General features: G+C 37.7%; 1 protein-coding gene across 1 annotated transcript in view; it reads left to right on the top strand.

Moving 5' to 3' along the window:
* Nucleotides 1-24,035, top strand: part of cntn1a (contactin 1a) — a 64,328-nt gene that overhangs the window by 17,914 nt on the left and 22,379 nt on the right. Inside the window, exons 2-7 of the mRNA XM_041996434.1 lie at nt 9,304-9,439; nt 11,672-11,710; nt 21,508-21,637; nt 22,086-22,264; nt 22,573-22,668; nt 23,248-23,454. Coding sequence (XP_041852368.1) covers nt 9,385-9,439; nt 11,672-11,710; nt 21,508-21,637; nt 22,086-22,264; nt 22,573-22,668; nt 23,248-23,454 — 706 coding nt within the window. The 5' untranslated portion in view covers nt 9,304-9,384. The remainder of the gene's footprint in view (nt 1-9,303; nt 9,440-11,671; nt 11,711-21,507; nt 21,638-22,085; nt 22,265-22,572; nt 22,669-23,247; nt 23,455-24,035) is intronic.

The raw sequence follows: 24,035 nt of genomic DNA, 5'->3' as shown, positions 1-24,035 counted from the left end.
GATGGCAGCAAAAAAGGCAAATCACAAATAGTACTAATGTACCTGCAGTTGCTAAGAAAAAATAAATCCATGTTGTCACCAGAAGATCTAGTTTATTTATAATGTTTATGAGAGCAGAGTTAAGAGTTATATTAGTTTGCACAATTATCTGCACCATCAGTCATCTGCTGATCCTAATGTGCTGATAAACAGTCTGGATAAATGACTGGAGAATGGCTGATGTCTTTTATTTTGACTTTCTGTATTCAAATCTGCCAAATTTATTGAGCAGAAAGTCACGGTGTTGATTGAAAATTCCTCACATGCATCAGGTGTGTTATCAGAGCTTTTTGCTAAGTGTTTTGCTGGCACGCATGCAAACACTTAGTTTGTCCGCTGTGTTCAGAGGGAACTTTGAGAAGAAACTAAATGTTCTGCACCTCTCATTACATGCACCAATAAGAGAAAGCCATCCTTATTTGGATTAGTGTGATTGTACTGAGTCAGAAGTCTTGGAAAAATCTGAAGGGAAGAAAAACCTCAAAGCCACAAGGCCAGCGATGTTCTGCCATTGCAATCTGCCTTGCTCCACATGCTGCATATTCTGAAACCATTTGAGCTGGTTTTGATTAGCCAGCGAGTTCATGCTTTATGAATAGCAGTAGAGTGCCCGCTATAAGGAAGAATTTGTGCTTCTTTGCATAATTCTCCTGCCTGGTAGATCTAAATAACAGCCATCAAACTTGATTTGGTCTCAAGCTTCAACTGTAAGTCTCTTGACCCCATCCATTAGCGGTAATGGCTCAAAGGTTAAGTGCAGACACTTTGTCAATTCATGACCTTACGGGGTACATTCTAGCATGGATGCATTATCCTTTATCACCTAAACAGGGTGCTCTTACCTTTTAACATCCACTGTTGTTTCTTGTAATCACTTGAATGAGTGATGACGCTTTTTTTACATGAAGCCTCTTGTGTTACGAAAACATTCTCTTTTTATTGTATTTTTCCGCATCCTGTTTGTGTTATTCCCAGTCCCAAACCCAGTTTAAGACTCCCACTGTGAATGAAGGTCTATTATGATTCACGTAAATATGTGAGACATAAACATGTCATAATCAGTTCAATGCTTTTTTTTTTCATTGTTGTCTTCCCACCTCCAAGCTTCATGGGTCCCAGACTTAAAGCAGTCATTGCCTGCAAAGAATTCTCAACAAAGTATTAAAAATAAACATTTTATCTACAGTAATGTTGATTGTCTAATGTTTTTGTTTAATGTTTTCAGCCCTTAAAATGAGGAGACTTTGCATCAAAATTATTGCTATTCCTTAATGCTGTATTGGTTATTTTTGCTCAGCTGTTTGAATTAAACCATAGTCTGCACTTCAGTTACATCAGTTGTTTAATTTACAATCCAACATGGTGGCATACAGAGCCAAAATCATAAAAATAGTCGTTTTGTCCAAATATGTCTGGGCCTGACTGTATACTTTTCAGGGTTGTAGGTTTTTTCCATGCTTTACTAATAATCTTTTATGGCAACATGTTGATTTAGCAATTATTGAAGTATTTAAACTTCCTCTGCTTTGGTTTTAATTATAGAGATAAACACTCATAAATCTGTGAAATGATGAAAGATGATTATAGCAGTTACATTATATTTGGTACTGTATGGGGAAATGGTAGCAGTTAGAGAGGCATACCTAGATCTGAGGGTCCCAGGTTCAAGACCCCAGACTGGGTATGGAAGCAAACCACTGTGGACCTCTGAGCAAGGCTGCCACAGTTTGACCTGAACTATATATATATATATAAATGTTTATAAATAAATAAAACATATATATCTATATATCTATAAATAGATATATAGATATATCTATATATATGTAATATATATGTATATAGACTGGTTATATGTCTACATTTGATTTGTTTTGTTAATGTACGTAAAAGCTAAATAGATCTCACTCAACTAACCATGTTTCAAGGTGAAGAGTTTAATATAAATCTAAGATGGTTTGGGGTTATTATGTTCTTCCTTTTGCATGGGGTAAACCTTTTGATGTACAGATATAGGATTAGGGGAAGTTTTGGAACATGATCTCTGGAATATTTTTCTTGTCTTGTCTTATATGTCTTATATTTGGTCTGTTTTGGTCATCTGCTCTGGGAAAAGTTGCTCTCTTTGTGACAGCAGCAGAGAAGTTGTTGACACTGACAGTGTTGATGATACGTCTGGCTTGCTGCACGGTTAATGATGAGAACCGAGATAAGGCAGGGTTGAAGTTTGGATACTGTGTGTCTGTGAGCATGGTTTCAGTTTGTATTTTTGGTGTGGGGGGCTGTTTTCTCCATGTGCGTGAGTGGGACAGGAGAGCTTAAGAGATTAAACTGCGACCACAGTTGGATGATCCCTCTATGGGGCTTTTTCGCTGCAGGGAAGCTCCCTCACTGGCATCCCATTTGCATGGCTCCCTGTCCAGTCAGGGGAATTGTCCTTTTCTTTTCCCATCGTCTCTCCCTCCTCCTTTGCACCTTGTAGAGAGAGTCCCTGCATCCAGCGGCATTGCTTCTTTCTGAGGCAGACAATAGAGCTGCGTATTTAGGACACTTGGCAGGGTAGGCATGTTGAAGGGGATGGGGGACATGGGCTGCTAAGTAGCTTGTCCTGTCACATAGCTACTGCCATGATAGCTCTACACTGCAAGGTAAGCAATAAGCTGAGGTACACCACACTCTCCTTGCCCTTTTTTTTCTTCTTTACTTCTAGCAATATAAAGCTATTGATAGCTTTTCATGGCATAAGTCAAGACAGCAATTGTCCTCTTGTCCATGAATTTTCTTCTTTATCGTTACAGCTTCGCATCAAGAATAAGCTGCACCCTGTCATGTACTAATTACAATTATTTATGGCAGTGGGCTCTATTTGTGAATGGACACTGGGACGTGTAGCTTTTAAAGCATGTCACTGCTCTCTTGGTGAAACAACTTAGTCAATATCGTTATTAGACAGATGTGGCATGAAGTAATTAAGCAGAGCACTCTTTTCTTGATTGAGTGTAAGCCTCTTCTGACCTTTGACTTTATGACACAATTTATCATAAATGATGTGACACACTTTCCATACTTGGAATCACATATGTGCAGGCTTTCTCTTGAGCATTGTTGCGTCGTTGAATGTGTCACACTCTTCCAAGGCTGTTGCACTGAAAGGTCAGTGTTTTTCTGTGTTTCATTACCATAAAGATGCTCTGCAAGCCTATTATGCCCTTTAGCAGAAGTTGTGTTACATGTAAAAACTAAGGGTTGAGATGTAGTAGGCTGTATAAATTGTCAGGAACTGTTGTTCACAGTTGGCTTTAAATCAGTGTTTTTCCTTTTGTTGTGGTGTTGTGTTATAATGTAGAAACAAATCATTATTTGTTCATTGTTTTGAGAAGTTACAAAGTTAATTTGTCATTATTATATTAATTTCCCCATCTAGATCTGTATTATGGCAAAGTGTAGCATCCCTGCATCACAGCAAGTAGATTACCGGCTCCAATCTTGACTGCAGTCTTTCTGTGTTAAATTAGCATGTTTTCCCCATGCATATGTATCTTCTTCCCACAAAAACACAAGTATTAGGTTAATTGCCGAGTCTATATTGATCTAGGTTTGGTTATTTGTCTCTGTACCCTGCATCTTGCCTGAAAAAGGCTCCTACCTTGTTGCAACCCTGAATTGGATTATCTGGATTTGATTATGTATAGACAAAGAATGGTTCTATACGAGTATAGCATATCACTGTTTTGTTTGCATGTGCTTTTGTTCAGGTGGAGCTGAAGTCTCTCGAAGGGTTTCTATTGAAGTGTTTTTTTTTTCTTTTTTTCTTTTTACAAAGAATGTCTTGTTTTTGCTCTCTACAGCTTAGTTTTTCCTGGGCAGTGGCGATGATGATGATGATGATGTGTCTGGCTTGCTGTCAGGTTAATGATGAGAGCAAAGTTGGTGCAGGGTTTAAGTTTGGATGCAGAAGGCTGCTGCTTCAAAAATAATGACCACCTTGTTGCTTGTCAGTGACTGAAGGGGAAAGGGACCCTTTTTTTTATTATTATTATTACCATGTTTATAGGGCAATTTTGCATTAATTTACAGACACCTCTTGATTTTAGGTTAATTTTATGCACACAGGGGTCCAGCTTCAGTGCTCATGGGTTGAATGACTGGTGTCATTGATATTCAGGCCAGCTGAGTTTGCTGAAGCGGTGGCCCCGGGGGGTTTTGTGTTGACGGCAGGGGTTGGGATAAATAGCTTACATTAGCATGGCTGTTTCTATCGAGTGAGAGACTGAGATAGAGAGAAGACGGCAGAGGAAGCGAGACAGGGTGACACAGTGAAAGAGCCATAGCTGCATCATCTGCAGCTTAATTACATCATGAAGAATTCTCTACAAAAGTTTGTCAGGGTTGTAAAGGATTTTTCCCGTGGATAAAGAAAAATAATTACAGTCTAAAGCTATTTAAATTTAAGATAACTACCTCTAAATGAATTCAGACTTGGTTGCCAACCCTGCAAACACCAAATATTAGTAAGTAGTATTTTTGCGTTAAAGCTGCTGCAGTAAATTAAACCTTAGTTTAAGTGTTAAATTTACCTTTGTTTCATTAATAAACATGTGAGCTCCTGAAAATAACTACAGTTTTCAGTGACTTTGGCTCAGATTACTCAATAGACAAAAGTAAAAAGTAAATTTTAGCTGCATAAGACATCAAAGAGAAATAAAGCTCTTTTTTGTCAAGTACTGAACCAGTTTCTACCTATCAGCAGGAGATCTGTGAACACAAAGCATTTTTATCTTCTGTGTGTCTTGGGGTTATTGCTTTATCTACCATAGAATAGGCTTAGATAACCAATGAGCATATCCTGTTCTTAACTGAGTCTTTCTGTTGGTCTTTTGAGAGATAAAATCATGTTTACATGTCACCAAGTGCGGTGCTGCAGTACATTCTATGTTTAAAGTAGATCTTTCAGAGCTAAGGTTAAAGCGAACAGGCTGACAATGGCTTACTTGTGCATGTATGATCAATGATTTTGTCATGAATAATTCATAGGTTAGATGAATTGCATTCCCACTTCTTTGTGGTAAAATAGAACTGATTCAGCCTATAAAAAGAAATGGATCACGTGACTAATTCTGGGAATTATGTTAAAAGCTGTGAGTAGTCGTATCAGGTGTATGATGTCATCAGAGGATTTTTCTTTCTTTCTTTTTGTCTTTGTACTCTATTTAACAAAAAACCGGCCCAATTCGGACTCCATAATTATTATTTTAATAGCCTTTCCCACTTTTTAACTGAGCATGATTTACAATAACAGAATATATTAGAAAAAAACAAAGAAACTGTGGAGAACTGATTTGTTAGTGATATCAAAGCTGATCTTTGCTTCTAAACATAGACTTTAGCTGGAAGAAAGAGAACTGTGCTCATGGCCAGGAAACGTCCAGTGACTGGAAAATTACTGTCAAATAACCCAGCAGCTTCAGTGGACTCCCATTATGGATTTACAGGATACTTGTCAGACAGGGTTTTGTATGACCTAACAAAGGTGTGTCAGGAAAAACAGCTCCACAGGTTCTGGATAAATTACTCTAAAGAGATTGAACATACCCTTCACAGCAGACCGAGACCCAGCTGCCTCTCACAGCTGATGTCAGACTCAATGTCTCACTGTTTCATCTTAATTTAATCTCAGCCAATGTTCCTCTCTTTCTCTTTATCACTTGTTTTTTCTCCCAGCAGGATTTGGCAAAGATGCTAAATCTCATGCAGCATTATTAATGTTTAGATTTTACGATTAGTCTCCAGATATGGTTTTTCTGAAATATTGGATTCCATATCACATATTGCATGCCTCCTTATAAGGAGGAATACATCATCTGGAAAGGTTGGGGGTTATATTAAGGAAAAAAAACAACACTAAAAGCAGGACAGGGGAACCAGATAGCATAGAAAATATATTTATTAGGATTTTTTGAGAACCAGAAGATCAATGATAATCTCATAGGTAAGTTATAGCCAACACATTTTCTTAGAGTCGGTAATGACTGACCACCTGCAACTATAAGAGCAAATAAGATTAAAAATAATAATCAGATTTGTACTGAAATTTTCTGAAAGAGTTCTCCACCTTTTCAATCAACCCCGTCACCAGGAAGATATGTTGCCATTACATTTTCCACTCTTCCTCCTCCTCCCTTTAACTTCACTTCCTTTCTCTTTTCTTTAGTTCTGTACAGTTTATGCAACAAAATCACTCGTTTAGATTTATAAAATAGAAAATCTGGTTAGGGTTCAGAGAAAACAAAGCAGGGTTTGACATTAAATGCAGGCTTGTCATAAACCATCACTATGTCATCACTGTGGTACTAGAGATACTGAGCACCTTTCACTGCATGCTTTTATATTTGACTAACATCCTGATGTAGGCTGACATGACCAAGATGCAACTGGAGATGACACTTGTCTGTCAGTGCTCGTTTTCCTCTCTAAAACTGATTAAGACCAATCCAGTGTTAAACCCAGTTTGGCTTCTCCTTGTAGGATTACAGCAAATCTTCTGGTAATGACTGATTGTGGTGATGGTAGGGGGGATGGGGTTGCTAGAGCAACGTCTTGTTTTTGAAGTCTACCACTCTGACCCCTCCACCATCCTCTCCTCCACTCTGAGCTCTCGTCACCTCCCCCACATCGCTGAATCTGCACAACTCAGGAGGGAAGACATTTCTCTTAAGTTACCCACTCAATTATGCGACTCCCATTGGGCCAAACACAGAAAAGCCTTTAGGAAGTTTTGGGGTCATGATAAAAAGCACTTACGGCAGTATCGATCATAGGACTGCAGCAGTTGAATTTCAGAATCTGACCCAGGAAAGCTCTACTGGATGTAATATGATGTGGGGTTTTCAGAGCAATAAGACCGGACAGTCTAGGCGAAGGAAGGACGTGGAAAGAGAATGAATTTCAGAGAAGCAAAGCATACGATAGAAAAAAGATTGACAAAAAAGAAAAGAAAAGAAATCACCAGAATCAAACCCACAGCAGTAATAGCTCTGGCAGCATCCTGAGTGTGATTTATGGGAGAGAAGAAACGGCCTTGTTTGAGGGCTTTCACGACTGGGCCAGGTGATTTACAGGGATAGCTGGAGTGCTTTCATCACGTGCTTTCAGGCTGCTGACATAAGACCAATGAAGTAGAAGGCAGCATTAATACTGATTTTAGGAGCTTGCTACTTTTATGTGTGGTGCAAGTCTGGTGGGATTTTGCAGTTTATCAATGACAGTACGTAATGGCAGAGATGGAATTAGCTCTTTCACAAAGATGGCGCTATAATGAGGTTTTGTTTTCTGTCCTTATTCTCCTAAATGCATCTATTAAGAACATTTATGATTCATAAAGAGCAGACACAGTACTTACAGCAGCAGCACAGCTGCAGAATTAGGAGGACTGAGTTATTAACAACTAATATATGTTTTCACAGCTTTGTCTGGCTTCAAGAAATGAATATATTTAATACTGTAGATGAACACAGCACCGCACGTCTTCCGTCCACAACAGCAGTGTTGTTCTAGATTTAAATGAATGTTTGCATAGTTTCATTGCTGGTCACAAAAGACCCCCTGCAGCACACAAACTGCTGCTTTTAAAAGGTGTTGCTAGGATACAGTCCCACATAGAGATGAATTCCCCTCTGTATGGTTTTCTTACATCTTCACATCTCATGCATTACTGAATGTCCACCGTACTGGACACTTGATGCAGGATTCAGGTTGCCTGGCTTTTCCTCCTCCACCTGTCAAAATGTGTGTATAGATGTTTAGCCTCATGTTACTTGAAGGTTTTTGCTTGTGTCATGCAAAGATGGCATGTTGCAGGCACTCCCTCTTCTGTAATAATCCATTTTCTGTAGTAAGACTTTATTTGTCTTGTGAGATCTGAGCTCTATATCCTACCATCAGACCTCCTAGTGTCTACCAGTTGGCACCTCAGGGTGGTCACAAATAATCAGTTGTCTTTCCCTCATGTTCAATTACACTCTGATCAGCACTTACCAATCCAGCCTGGCCTGGGAAAAAAGGACAGGCCTGCTGTTCCTGATGTGATGTTAGGTGTTGTGACACTACATGAATATAAATTTCACAGTGTCAAAAAAAAAAAAAAAAAAAAAAATCAGGTTGGGGACACTTCTTAACTGACTGTTGTTAATGGAAAGATTTTATACCAAGATTGTTGTTTTTATGTAACTGATCCACTTTATCTCCACATAATTTCCCATGAGGTTTCATCAAAGGAAAGTGGGATTGACAATGACATCATTCAAGCATGATTTTCAAATTGTGCTTAGTTTGAGAGTTCACTCAGACTTCCTTTCTAAAACTAATACAACAGTTACCTTCAGTGTGAATATTTCTCCCTCTAAAGAACATTCTTTGACAATTTAACTTTTAAAATATTGTCAGATTTTATAGAGATGTTATAATTACTCTTATATCTACCTCCTTCCACTGGGTTTATTTACTGGGTTTAGTTACTTTTCATCCTGTGTTATTGGATAATAAGGCTGAGAGCTGGTGTCGTGCTGGGTGGTGTGCTTTTAAAAACTTGGAGGATGTGAGTATGCCTCCTTTTGGTATATTCATGCATTCATCCAAATGTCAATCATCAGGCATCAGCCGATGAAGAAACTAGTGCCTTGGAGGCTGACAGGAAGCAGATACATGTCTGCTTCTGGTGCACATGAAAACTGGGACTGGTTGGTGAAGCTTGTCATGGGCTTCAGGTTGATCCTGGTACAGTTCCCATGTACACATGTTGCTATGCTGTCACATGATGTCTGCTGCAATGATCATAGACATGTGATTACTATGACACACACTGGTTGCAGCCCACCTGTGTTCACACACATTACATCCACTAGTTTGTAGTTTTGTAAATGGGTATATTTAAGAATTATTTATTATTTTTGACTTTACTTTGGTCTTATGTTGCAAATAAAATATACAATTCACAAAGGATGTCCACAAGCAAATCCTGCTTTCTGTATAGCTTTAGTACTCTCATTTCTTATTTATGTGTAGTTTGGATCAAAAGAGGCCACATTGTTCAATTGTTCACTTGTATAAGAACATTAATGGTGTAGTTGGCCAGTATTTTTTCCTTAAAGCTGAACACTATTGGCACAGTTTTAGAATTTCTCATAAAATGCATAGTACTAACCCTCAAATAATTGTCTTATGTGCCGATTATAACTGCTTCTCTTTTCTTTCTTTTTTACCATTTAGGGAAAACCAAGAGGTCCTGCTAATGTTTCATTAGCTGAGTTTCTGGCTGTAACCCCACCAGGTGGTTCTCACTTCAACACCATGCTGCACCTCGTCCTGCTCCTCCATCTCCTGGTCCTCTCACTTTCTCCTGCAGGTCTGTTTCACATTCAGCTCAAAGGAAAACACAAAACTAAATCACAGAATTACCTAAATAGGGATTCTGAATTATTTTTGTCAGATGAATACCAACACAAACATCATGCTTTAGACTCAGATTTGGCACTGCAGTAGCAATGGTTTCCAGAAATGTAATTAGATCATTAATTGCAGTTTGCAGCCTGCTTTTAAAAAATTACTTGGAAAAAACACTTATAATTCCAAAGGCTTTAGGTATTTTGAGTGCTACTTGTCTGGCCTTCATCCTTCAAGTGTCACCATCTAAATGAAATGGAAAAAAATTCTTCACAAACATCAGACAGGTGGTAGGGTGCTTGGATAGCAGCACTCTTGTTGAAAATAGGTTCTTATTTCACCTATGAATAAAAAAGAAGTGTGAAAAAGCAACTAACTGCCAGCTTTTAATGATAGAGTATAAACATGAAGACACTGGCTGTGAGGAATGCTTCAAAAATAGAAATGTGATTTTAATAAGCACAGTAAAAATGTAATGATGTGGTCAGAGTTGGGTCAATTTTAGATACGTACACTTGCGAAGGGATGACTAAAATAAGCACCAATTGTCATATAAGATACTGTTTATCTCCAAGTGGGAGAGCTGCGTGCCTTTGAGGGCTTAGAGCTTGCAGGGGTCCATGCAGGATGCTGCTGTGCAGTCAGCTATGTTGGAAACAAAACAAAGTGGACAGAAAACAGCAAGCCTGAAAATGACCTGTCTGAAAAAGGAAACAACCCCCTCCATGTTCCCATACCTTGGGCAATTCACACTTGTCGCAGTTTGATTTCACTCTGCATATTTCTTACGAATATATTGTTTATCTATATTTTTTGTCTTGTTTACTGAGGAAGATATTTGTAACACTAAAAATGCATACACACGAGGCTTTTCTTTTTAAAGCTGAAAAACATCCTGCTGAAAATATGGTCACACTACACTTCACAAAGAGAAAGGATGCATAAATACCCAACACACTATTTGTCTGTGCATATGGTCATGTGAAAAAGGAAACAGAACCCCTTTAATTTTCAAGGTTCTACCTATCAGAAAATAATAAAAATCATCTGGTCCTCACCAAGTCTCGGCTTCTTCTTCACACTGTTTCTGCATCTTGGCTTAGTTTTTGTTGATAAAGGACACAATGTTATATATCCCATTTTGTTGCTCATCTGAGGTCACATTTACCGTATTTTAACCATTTAAATAATAGGGAGAAAGTTACATTTTTTAATCTAAAGTCTTTAATTAGCGTTTTAACAAAATGTAAAAAAAGAAATCGACAAAAATATTTTTTGCATGTGATGTCAAAATTATTGTAGTGCATTATTGTATTATTATTGTATCCACCAGCAGGCAGAAGACAAGCATCAGATTGTGTAAACAACAGGGTTTTGAGCTATGTTTTTACCATAAAATGGTGCAAAAGGTCTCAGAAAGTATTTGTTTCAAATATGATACATACAACATTATGGAGTTTAGACCAGATAAGAGGGAGATAATTTTTTTCATACATCCTGATAAGCAAAATCTGTGAATTACAAGGAGTGTTCTTTTTTTCACATGACTACACACTGGATACATACAGCTTAATACAGGTTTATATTGTTGCTTTTATCTAAAGAGACAGCAGCCAGGCAGCAATCTCTGGCCTTCACTGGAGATTGAGGGCACTGGGATGAAATAGTCTTAGCTCCAACATGAACAAAGGTTTGATGGTTAATTTGACATTAATGCAGTGGCAGCTAAGCAAATGTCAAGAATACACCATCACACATCTATAGTGTTAAAGAGCTATTATTTAATTATATGCTTGATAGAACTGTGGGGACCATATAAATACAGCATAACAGAGACGTTAAACCCACATTTTCTGAAGGCTAACACTGCAACATTGGATTATCATTAACTCATTAAAATCAGGATGCTGTGGTTGTCACATGGATAGCTTTCAGGCAAATGTAGTGTTTCAGCTCAAGGCTGACTTTAGACTCATTTGTCACATTCTTAGCAGCAAAACTCTCTAAACAAAATTACATTATAATATATGATGAGAACATGATTTGCTTTGATAATTTCTTCTTCTTTTTTTACCATTAGTCGTGACAGAAATATAACTTCAATATAGTATGCACAGGATTTAAATGTTGTTGGTATGTTTTTTGCTGCATCTCGATTTTATGTATTGACATGACTTTTTTTTTTTTATTACAGATGCATCAGTCCATGTGGGTGTGCCTGCTTTTTATGGAGGTAAGACTGGTTTCAGTGCCAAAAATAATTCTCATTCAGTGTCAGGAACAAAAAACAAAAACATCTGTGCTGTGAGAAAATATGAGTGGAGTGATACAATACACAGTATTATCTCATATGATCCCATTTCCAAAACAGTTGGGAGGATGTGTACAATATAAATCTAACAGAATGCAATGGTTTGCAAAAACATTTGCCAAAAAAGTTGGAACAACAAAGGCTGGAAAAGTAAGCTATTATAAAAATAAGCAATTATTCAAAATTAATTTGAATAATTGACAACAGGTAAGAAGCATTGTTGGTATAAAAAGAACACCTTAAAGAGGCAGAGCCTCTCGTAAATAAAGATGGTGATACAACAATCGTTAAAAACTGTTTCTATAAACTGAAGAGGAATTTCTGAATAGTTTTCCTCAATGTGAAATTGCAAAGACTACGGGTTTCATAATCTAAAGTACATAATATCATCAAAGATTTGGAGAACCTAAAATTATTCATGGGACATGACAAAAATCAATATTGGATACCTGTGATCTTTAGATCCTCAGGCTGCACTGTGGTGAAAAGAAATACTTGATTCAATCATGGAAATCACTACATGGGCTGAGAAACATTTTCAGAATCGTTGTCGATGAGCACAGTTCGCCATCTTATCCATAAAAGCAGATTAAAGCTCTATTATGTGACACAGAACCCGAATAGGAGCATGATCCAGAAACACCACAGACTTCTTTGGGCCAAAGTGGAGCTAAAATGGACTGAGGCAAAGTGAAATTGTTTTGTGATTGGATAAGTCAATTAATCTCTGGTGGGGGTGCATTAGTTTCTATGCCTTTTATTTTTCAGAGAAGAACGAACATATTGAAGCAATGCTACACTGCATCTTTTACAGCAGTTTGGATTCATGGCAGAAGTTTGAGACTCAAAACAACTGAGCAACCAGAATGCTATATGAGACAGAAATAGGACAATATTCCTCTAACAGAGGTCAAATTTACCAGATGTTTATAGGTTATTGGTTTTTAAAGGAGATATGATGGTAAAAGTGATACACATGGCTGTTTAAAGTTTTTGGGATGTGTTGCTGCCATTAAATTAAAGGTGAGTTGATATTTTTTTCATGAAAAGTCTCATGTTCAAAATGTTTTCTATGTTTTGTTATGAGTAAAGTTTTAGTCTATTGTATTTGGTAATCACTGCATTCTTTTGGTATTTTTACTTTACACTGTGGCCATTTTTTGTAATTAGAGTTGTAGATTTGTTCATGACTTTCAGTGTTATTCCAACACACTTTTATTCACCTATAAGACAATGTTATTTCTCTGTGTTACTTTAACACAGTACTGGCGGTGCTCCGGATCACCACCAGAATCTGATCACTTGTTCCTTATTCCATTTGTGTAATTTCCTCACAATTTTTCTTTTTGAATTGTGTTGCTAACAGACAGACAGACAAACCAATGCCGCCAAATACATGACCTCCGGCGGAGGTAATAAAAATAGGTTAGTAGAACAGTAACAACATTTACAGGGTTGTTTCTCCTTGATTTATAGTTTACTGAACAGGCCCAGTAATAGCTCATGTTTACTGTGATGAGGCTGTAGCCTTGGAGAAAGCTATGACTCATTGTTAAGGTCAAGGCTCCTGATGGGCAGATGCTCAGTGATTTTTCCAAAATTTATTCAGCTTCAGATAGGGTTCAAAGTTCAAGAGAACTCTCTCTCTCTCTCTCTCTCTCTCTCTCTCTCTCTCTCTCTCTCTCTGTATATATATATATATATATATATATAGATAGATAGATAGATAGATAGATATAGATATAGGTAGATATGTATATATATATATATATATATATCACTCTCCTCTTTGAATAATAGATTATAGAAATGAAAGGGTTAAACACACTTACTATTCATCCGTGTTTTATTCTATCCATTTACAAAGAACTTTCTAGGTGAAAATGGGTTGTCAAGGCTCTGCCACACCTCTGCTGTATTACTGCTACACAACAACCACACCATGGCTGTTATGAAGTAGAAAATACAATGGCATTTTGTTGCAGGAATTCACTTGTTCAGGAGTGAGAAACTATTTGCTTTTTTCTTCTGTTTAACAACAGAAGTATCTTTCCACTGTTGCTCACTCCGGATTTCTTCTATTAGCAGATTTTTGTGGACTGACCATTTGGATGTGGTATGATCAGTGAAGCTAGAAAACCCTATCAACCTTCCACATTAGTGCAGTTTTTTGAGAGTAATACATGAAATAGAGGAGGAAGACATATATACATTATACATATATGTATACTTACTATTTTCTTTGTTAGTAAAGTTAGTAAATTTATTGCAAAAAGTTTGAAAACAGTTACACTTTCATAGCTTCCACAATGAACATGGCATAAAGATTAGAAAGAGAGATAATGTTCTTTTGTATCTAATCAAACATCTTAATTAATAATACATCCTTTTTCATAAGTTAATGCACTTCCCTGAGGTCAAAATTAAATTATATGCTTTGGTCAAACTACCACAAAGATACAGCACAACTATTCACTTTTCAGCAACATGTTTACAACTTTATTGACCGCAGCCGAGCTTCCTCTGTTCTGCAAAAATGAGACTGGTGTCACATCTTTGTGCACAATACAAATGTATATATAAACAAAAATGACACTTTAATAACGCTTGAGGCACATTATCGTCATTCAGAACAGAAGACCAGTCAAGAATTCTGTTGTAATTCCTCTGTTGTATGTTCTCTACATAAACACTGAGCTTCACAGTCAGTCAAAAGCTAACGTTAACAACTGTTGCTTGTAGGTTGCTTTCATCAAAGTTCACAAATTAGTTTTGGCAATATGTGAGTTACACTGTTGTGATCATACATTGTTGATACTGCATTACATATGAAATATCCACCAATGAACTCAGAAACAATAAAATGTCAGTAAGAAAAACAAAAAAAGATTTTTGACTTCCCATTTCCAAGTTACAATGCTGCATAATTTGTTGTTGGGGATGGAAGGAAATAAAGATGAGAAAATGGAATAATTCTACTCTGAGATGTATCCATAATGGTACCCTTCAAATGGGAGCAGCTCACACAATGACATGTTTTCAAATGTGAGCACCTCCAAATAAAGAGACACAATTGAACTAAAATGTTATTTCAGACAGCCAAATATATACTTAAGAAAAGAAGAGTGATTAAAAAAGATCAATATCCCCTTAAATGTGTTTTCTCTAGCTTTTTTTTATTTTAATAAAAAACCCCAAAGCATTTTACTCGTACAGCTTCACCGATATGCAAGTTGCATGGAGAGGGCAGTAAAAGCTGAACACACTCTGACAGCATGTCTCATTATGAACCAGCTGAAACCAGAAACAGAAATGTTTTATTCTATGTGTGTAAGTGTTCATTATCTTGTCAAGAGATTTAATTTTATTTCCTGAATATAGGAGTTTCTTTAAGTCTATTGGTTAGCAAGAGGATTTTTTCTCAGTCTAAAAATGTGTTACTCTTCAGGCCTCCAAAATATACATCTTTTAAAATATATTCTTGGTTATGTGTAATTTATGACATGTAAAGGCATTGCGATTAATCAGACTATAGTGCTTGCTGTATGCATAAGGTGTTTATCAGTTGCTTTATTCTGTGGTGTTAGCCAGACTATCAACAAGCATAAATTGGACAAAGCAAATCTCTCTAATTTGTTGCTTTGGAGCAAGAGCATAATGTTGCATGTATTGATTTGTGGATGGAGTGAGTAATCTATTTTTCTGATGGTCTCTTTTGTTTTCTGCTGCTATTTTATTCACCTATTTATTCTCTTCCCTTTACCATGAGACAAAGATTCCTGGACTATATTTTTCTGCAGAAACATGATGCACCTTTGTGGTCTAAAATTAAAAGGTAGAAAATGCTGCTCAGGATTTCAATTCTTTGCCAAATCTGGGCAAAGATGACAGTTCAGTCATTGAAGGAGGCAGAATTGATACCAAGCCCGTCAAAGGTCAGAACTTTGCGTAGGTGGCTTTCTAGCTTCACTACAGGAACCATCTTTTTTCTGTAAAAATGAAGTCCTTTTTCTTTAGCTCACCGAAATATTAATACTCATCACTCTGGTGTTAAAGCCCTACTAAAGCTCACCTGAAGTCTGGCTCTTTGGTACCAAGGTTACAGGCTTTTAAGGGGGGCTCTGAAAGGACTTCAGTTTTTCATGGCATTCACAAATGTCGATATCTACTTCACAAATCAACTCTTAGCTGTGAAGCCATGTGGGACAAACATTTTAACAACATGGCTGCAAAGCATTAAATGTTTGATACTATGCATACTGATTGTTGTTGGATTATTGGTGGACTGTACAATAATACATGATTACAGTGACTAACCATTTGGCATTCTATATTACCAGAACAAATATGTTTCAGGTTAATGGTCTGTGAATATCACTGGACTCAAATTCATTGTTTGAATAGGTTAGATCTACCACATCTCAACCGTCACCACATTTAGCATCCAGCACATAACCCGACAAATAATTAGCCCTGCAGTGAGGCAGAATAATTAAATATCATTTCACATAGAATTAAAATTTTTTTTTTGATGATTTCCTCCAGGGGTAATTTAGTTTGCCACTGTGCATCATTATATGGCTCGGGGGCTTTTGGGAAATTATTGCTACACTGTGCGCACGGTGCCTCAAGGATACAATATGCTATCTGTCCCACTTGGACCCTCTCCTGGTCATGCACACAAACAGGCTGCAGATGCATTAAAACACCACTGTAATTAAAGTAAAACTCACCAGAGAATTCCAACAAGTTTCCTTTGGGATTTTAAAGAATTTTGGGACTATTTAGACGTGAATCAAATCCAACATTGGGGCAGCAACAAGTAAAACACATTAAAACATATTCAACAATAATACAAAAACATTAAGAAGTGTGAGTTTTGGTTTTATGCTACATAGTATTCTGCCACTTCAAGAAAAGAAAAGTCATCACAATGCACCGAAAATAATTCTGAAACCTCAATGAATAATCAATGTTGTGTTAGTAATCCATGTTAGAGAAGATAACAGGCTCCAAAAATAACCTGCCGTGATATTTCAATTTTAAATGAGTCTAACTTACCTGCTGTCATCCTGAATGGGTTGTCTTTGTTTGAAATTGAAGTCTGTCCAGTGGAAGATCACTTCCAGCACACCCTGGAGACCACCTGCCTGTGTGTGTACTCTTGGTATTGACATGGTTTTTCCTGAGAATGACTGTCCATCTTACTCTCTTTGTGTATTTGAGTAGGAGGAACCTCAATGGTTTATGGTGTAAATAATTAGTTGCTTATTAAAAAGGTCAATGCAGCGTAGTACATTGCCAAAAGAGGAAAGAAAAAAAGGGTCATATGCAGGGAGAGAAGGAGAGATTGTGGGTCTTACAGATTAGGAAACCCAATAATAAGCAGACTGAATGACTGAGGAGTCAAAAAGAGATGGACTATTTTGGACAAAACATATCTGATATTTTTGGAATGAGAGTGGGAGTCTCAGAGAGGGAGTGATGATTGGAGATTTGAGTTTTCAAATCTGCTAGGGTTTGCTACTAGGAAGCTGTAGCTATGTGCTTTAAGGTAAAAGATAAGGTTATTGTGCAGTCTTGTGCCCTTGTTGCTACCATTTCTTAAAAATGAATGTAAGTCCTGCTTTTACATGTTTTTAAGTTGGAATGTGTGCACAATGTGGATCCTTCAAAAGCAGTGGGCTTGCTGTTGCACCTCAGCAATGCCTGAAAGCACTAAACCAAGGTTTACTAAAATTTTTATTAGGATTGCTGCAGACACATATGCACCTTTTATATGCTAATATTGCTATTACACTGCTAACATCCTGATGTTTTCAAGGTACATCCTGACTGAAACTGCAAGTTTATACTAATACTGGATAAATGATACTAAAACAAATGGCTTGGTTAATGATTAGTTATTAGAATACAATAAAATATGACTTTATTGTTCTCCAAAGGGGGAATTATGTTTATGCAGTATAGTGAATAATGACTGATATAAAACAATTATCTATTAAATAAACAGATAAATAACTAAAAAGAACAATAGGATGTAGTCATTATTAATTAAATAGTAATTGTAAAGTCATCATTTAAGGCTTCAGACAGGAATGGCCTCCTGTTTAGTGCAGCAGAGCTGAAGAGGCCTCTGACTGAAGTCACTCAAGTTTGATCAATAGAGGATGTGCAGTGTTATTCATATTTAGCAGCCCCAGGGGATCCAGAGTTTCCCTCACAACCCTCTTCATTAGTTTGTTCAGTGTCTTTGAGTTACTGGCTCTGATGCTATTGCCTGGACAGACAACTACAAAGAGAACTTCACTGGTGAACACAGTTTCTTATAGAAGTTATGTAACTTTGTGTTGTTTGATGGACTTAAGCTTCGTCTCTTCTTGTAGACAACCTCTGTATTGCATTTCCAATCCAGTCTGTCACACAGGTGAACACCCAGGTATTTGGAGCCCTCTGCCACACCTTTGCCTTTTTATTTAAATGGTATTTGGCTTATTCCTGGTCCCTCTATAATCCCAATTTATCTCCTTTGTCTTGTTTACTTTCATTAGAGAGGCGGAGGAAGGGCTGAGGCAAGGCAGGGAGAGTTAGAGACAGACACAGAAAGTAAAACAGGCCAGAGAAAATGTAAAAGGCCTGCCTGTGTCTCCAGGCGATGTATATGGTCTCCTTTAACACCCCCTTCCACCATCTGTCACATCCCACATTACAGAAAAAAGGATGGGAATGGCACCAGTGCTCATCTCTTTGAGTTACACTCCAACTGCTTTTTCAGCACTGCGCCCCAACCTCAGCAACTGCCCCCCACCAGGCTGTCTAACATTTATTTTTCATTTTTACATGTAAAGAATTTATTTGACACTTATGTAGGCCAGCTTAAGCCTAACAGCAGAAAAGGGTCACTATATTCCCTTTACTCTACTTATCACCCAGAGTTTTGTGTTCCTTTAACTACTGTTTTTTTTCGTTGGTCTTTTCTCTCCTTTCCCTCATTCCCAGAAACATAGATTCTCACTTAATTTCCCCTCTGTCAACCTCACACTGACCCATTTTTAGAATGTTTAATTTCCTTCACAGCCAGCAGTAAGTCATAGTCCTTGGGATTTGCATCAATGTCAAGTAATCTCACATGGTTGGCTGCTAGAATGTGAATGGGACTTGATTCTTCAGCATCTTAATTGCAGCCCCCTGGTTCACTTCACAGGGTACAGCTAACTTGTTCATGTGATTACAAGCCTTAACTGCTCTTGTTTATGATCATTGCTTTTTAAATTTCCTTTAGTTATTTAGAGAAGAGAGAGATAAATCAAGTTTGCTGCTGTTAAACATATACAGTCAGACATATATTTGTAGATAGACACAAGTTTATTATTTTAACTATTCAATATACAGTTACTTAATCAATACCTGTGCAAAGTGCAGACTCTCAGCTTTAACTTGAGTGTATTCACATCCATATTGGAGGAAAGGTTTAGAAATTACAGCTCTTTAATATGTAGTTGCCTTTTTTTCAAGGGACCAAAAGCTATTTTGTGGGCTTCGTGGGCTATTCCCTCATGCATCCATCATCAACCGAGTAGGTAATTTCAGGTGTGGTATTTGCATTTGTACTCTGTTGCTGTGAACCCACAACATGCAAAGTAGCTCTCAGTGAATGTGAAACAGACCTCGTTTGGCTGAATCAATGAAGAAATTCATTTTAGTTGGAGATAGTTGAAATGTTAAGAGTAACTAAATGAGCAGTTTGAGACAGAGTGCCTTAACTTCCATGGAAGATGTTTGCAGGAGCCTTTCCATAGTGATGAAAAACGCCTTCACAACATCCACCCAAGTGAAGAACATTCTCCAGAAAGTAGGTGAACCAGTATCTAAGTCTACCATAAAGAGAAGACTTCATGAGGGCAAATACAGAAGGTTCACATCAAGGTGCAAACCATTAGTCACTCAAGAATACCAGATTAGTCCAGATTAGACTTTACCACAAACCCTTCTAAGGAAACCAGCTCAGTTGTGGAACAGCATTCTTTAGACAGATTAAAATAAGATCAACCTGTACTAACAATGATGGGTGTATAAACTATGGCGGAGGCTTGGAACAGCTCATTATCCAAAATACACATCTTCTGTAAAGCACGGTGGAGGCAGTGAGATGGTATGGGCATGTATGGCTTCAAACAGCTCTGGGTCACTGGTGTTTATTGATGATGTGACAGCAGACAGAATCCACCAGATGAAATCTGAAATTATAGAGATTTACTTTCTGCTCAGATTCAGCAAAGTTGATTGAATATCACATCACAGTACAGATGAACAACAATCCCAAAAAATACTGCAAAAGCAACCCATGAGTCTTTAAGGCAGATAAGTGGAATATTCTGCCATGGCTGAGTCAGTCATCAGATCTCAACCCAACCATGACCATGAATTTCAGAGAGGGTGTGGGCAGAAAGACCCACAAACTACTGCAGCTGTCATCAGTTGTTGCTTAAGGTCGAGCAACGGATCACAAAGGAGGAAACCTTGTGTTAAGTGATGTTCATGGATTCCAGACTGAAAGCAGTCATTGCCTGCAATGGATTCTCAACTAATTTTTAAAAATAAGCATTTTATCTACAGTAATGTTCACTGTCCAGCCCTTGAAATGAGGAGACTTTGCATAAAAATGTTTGCAATTCCTAAATGCTTCATAGGATAGTTTTTCAACCTCTTGAATTAAACCTAAAAGTCTGCACTTTAATTACATCTCAGTTGTTTCATTTTGTGGTGTCATGCAGTGACCAAATCATGAAAACTGTATATTGCCCAGATTTTTCTGTGCTTTACTGTATTAAATGGCCACACATACTCAGCTGCAGGGGAATGTTTGATGTTCAAGTCTTATCTTTCTACAGAAATGATCTTGCTGCTTTTGTGGTTGTTAAAAGTGGTGAAACTGCATTTTCAGGTGGAATGATATTATAAATATAATTGCCTCTGGTTTAGGACTGTTGATATGACATTTTCAGAGTGAGTGAATCCCAAGCATTAGCCTGGTTTGAGGGATGGAAGAAGGAGTAGGATATTACTCAGTGAAAGAACAAGCTTATCCCCACTGAGGTATCAGCTGCGCATTCTCAAAATCCCAGAGACGCAGGGGAATAACACATCTGTGCACACACATTGACACATGCTTCACATCTGAGATCCTGCAATCACCTACGCACACTCTTGATCTTTGAGAATAATCAGCGTTTGGGAACACTCCGCCTCATTGCTTATTCATAGCCTGGCATTGTGTTTATGTCTTATTCATGCCACTGCTCATGATGTCTGTCTGTTTAATGATTAATTGGGGGTAATTGGACGTGTGTTGATCATGTAAAAAGCAGATTGAAGCTCAAAAGGCATTTTTATCAAGGAGACTTCTCTCTTTAAAGTTTTCTCAAAATTACAGCTTTCAGAGGACACATGCATGGAAAAGGTTAGGATTTTACAAAGCTGTGTTGGCTTTTCAGGTTTGAGACTGTTTATTAGCTCACATGAATATCATATTAACCTGCTACAGAGTAGTGTGTCACTATGATTTGGCACCTGAGTGAGTACACCATAAGTAGTGTGATATTGCAATTTGGAATAAAGCAGAAGCCTAATACTCAGCTACTAAATATTAGGTGTAAGTGAGTGGGATAATCTGACTCAGCTAGCTATTATTAACCTTGCTCTGCTTTGTTTGTTATCAGCGGATGAAGCCACAGGTTTCGGACCAGTGTTTGAGGAGCAGCCGGCGGACACCATCTACCCTGAGGAGTCACCCGAGGCCAAAATTACCATGAACTGCCGAGCTCGAGCCAACCCACCTGCCACATACAAGTAACATATGTTCCCATGAGCCCAGTCTCATTACTCCACACTGTGCTTTCTACAGTTAATGCTTCCAAACACACATCAATTTCTTGTTGCAGGAATTGTAGCTCACAATATTGTGTGTACACTTAATTTTGCAGCGTTTTGCATTGTCCATTCTAATTTACATGTAAACCTTTGTAGATATATGCATCTGACATTTTGGTTTTGTGTTGGTAACAATAGCGGTAGAGGAGGAAGTGTTTGGTCAGATTTTTCCCTTCCTTTAAGAACTAAAAATTATTGCCACATTCTATAACAAAATTCTGCTGATAAACTATGTTAAGGGTGCTTCGTGTTCTTGGAAAACAAAACGTTTTTAAAAAATGTAAATGAAGATGTAGTTTCATACTTCCATATCATTTGCTAATGACAGATTCTATTACTGTACTGACCCAAGTTGTCTTTCACGCAGATGGATGCAGAACAACACAGAAATCGACTTGAATGAACAGGACAGCCACTACAGATTAATAGGAGGCAACCTGGTCATCAGCAACCCCATCAGAACAAAACATGTGGGAAAATACACCTGCTTGGCCACCAACATGTTTGGCACAGTCATCAGTCAAGAGGCCTCTGTCCAGTTCGGATGTAAGTCACTCGCTTGGGAACTCCCATGGGATGGAATGTACAGCCCCATGCAGATGTTAAACAGCTGCCTTGGATCTGTAATTTCATGGATATAATGTAAAACTGGAATCTCACATGCAGCTCAGGATAAATTCAGCTGTATGCAAAGTCTGATTTATACATGTTTAACTTTATGATGACAGTACAGCCAATATGTTAAAATGTAATATTATTTAACATTATACACTCACTTTGAGTGCAAATCTTATGGAACTAAATCAAATGATTACCTCAAATAAAACTGAACATTTTATATCTCACTTTCTCAGACCTTGATCTTTTTTCATCCGAGGAGAGAATGACAGTGAAAGTCAAAGAGGGTCAGGGAGCAGTGCTGCTCTGTGCTCCCCCGCCACATTATCCAGGTACAGCATGTGACAGCCATGTCATTTTCTGCTGAGATATTAAGACAAGATAATATCCCCTCATCGTGTAACATTAGCATCTGACTTGCCTGGACTTGTCCATTTTTTGTTATTTTTAATTGAACCTCCTTCTTGTCATTTCTGAGCTTTAAAATTAATTAGCAAAACTGTTTCCCTGTTGCCATTAGCATTGCTGATATCCAGCCATCACCCCCCAAAAAACTGTACGCACATTTTAAATATTTATGCTGATGCAAATCTGCTTCCATCCATTCAGTGTGACAGCACTAACTCTCAACAGCATGACAATTACCACAGCACACACAATGTGCCTACAGCCCACCCCTATTATGCATCTCTGCTGAAAGAATTAAAAGATTTCATCTGAAAGGTCAATGGATGCTTGAATCATAAATCCCCTCAGCACTACATCATTGTTCTATTTTTTGTTTTGCATGTATTTAGGTTATTAAGAGTGCCAGCCTCACATGCACTCCTCTTGGCAGTTTTTGAAGCCGTTGCTATGTATCTAGACCCTTGATTGACAGGCAGTGTTTTAACATGTCTTTTTCTGTGCAGCCGAGCTGTCATTTCGATGGATCCTCAATGAATTCCCCACCTTCATCCCGCTGGACAAGCGGCGATTTGTTTCCCAGATAACGGGCAACTTATATATCTCCAAGGTGGACTTGTCAGACAGAGGCAACTACTCCTGCATTGCATCAAGCCCGTCCATTTCTAAGAGTGTGTTTTCTAATTACATAACCCTCGAGCCTCAGACTGGAAGTAAGTGTTTCTGTACCTACTACTGCTCAGCTTCTTGACTACCTTTAGTTTCTTTCATTTTAAAGGCAGCAATCTAAGCAAATGTGCATAAAAACCAGAATCATTATCCAAGTTGGTTTAATTACCTTTTACCAGACTGATTATGTTATTTACAATCTTTATGATACGTAATATTTTATGATATTCTCCACAAATTCTCAAAAATAGTACCAATCTGGGCCTTCTCACTTGTGCCATCGAGTTGGGGTAGGAAAACAAAGCAGACCCTCAATCACATTGTAGCTGTACTTTATTTATTCAGGATCTGTGAATTGTTCAAATGTAATTAAACAAGTTTAATACTAAGAAATTTTTCTTTGGTTATTTCCTGGATTTCATAAAATTTTCACTTTCATTGTCATCTTCCCATGGCCACATCTTGGATAGAAGTTTTATTACAAGCTAGAATACTTTGTTCCTCTAAGGAGCTTTGGAGCAGAGCTAAGTAGTCGTTTGAGTCATCAGAAGCAGATGTTTATCACAGTATATTAAGTCTTTTGGGTATTATATGGCCTCTATTTAACCTGGTGTATTTTTAGTGC

This window comes from Melanotaenia boesemani, chromosome 10, assembly GCF_017639745.1.
Source record: "Melanotaenia boesemani isolate fMelBoe1 chromosome 10, fMelBoe1.pri, whole genome shotgun sequence".
Lineage (NCBI taxonomy): Eukaryota > Metazoa > Chordata > Actinopteri > Atheriniformes > Melanotaeniidae > Melanotaenia > Melanotaenia boesemani.
This window is presented reverse-complemented; position numbering and strand designations above follow the sequence as displayed.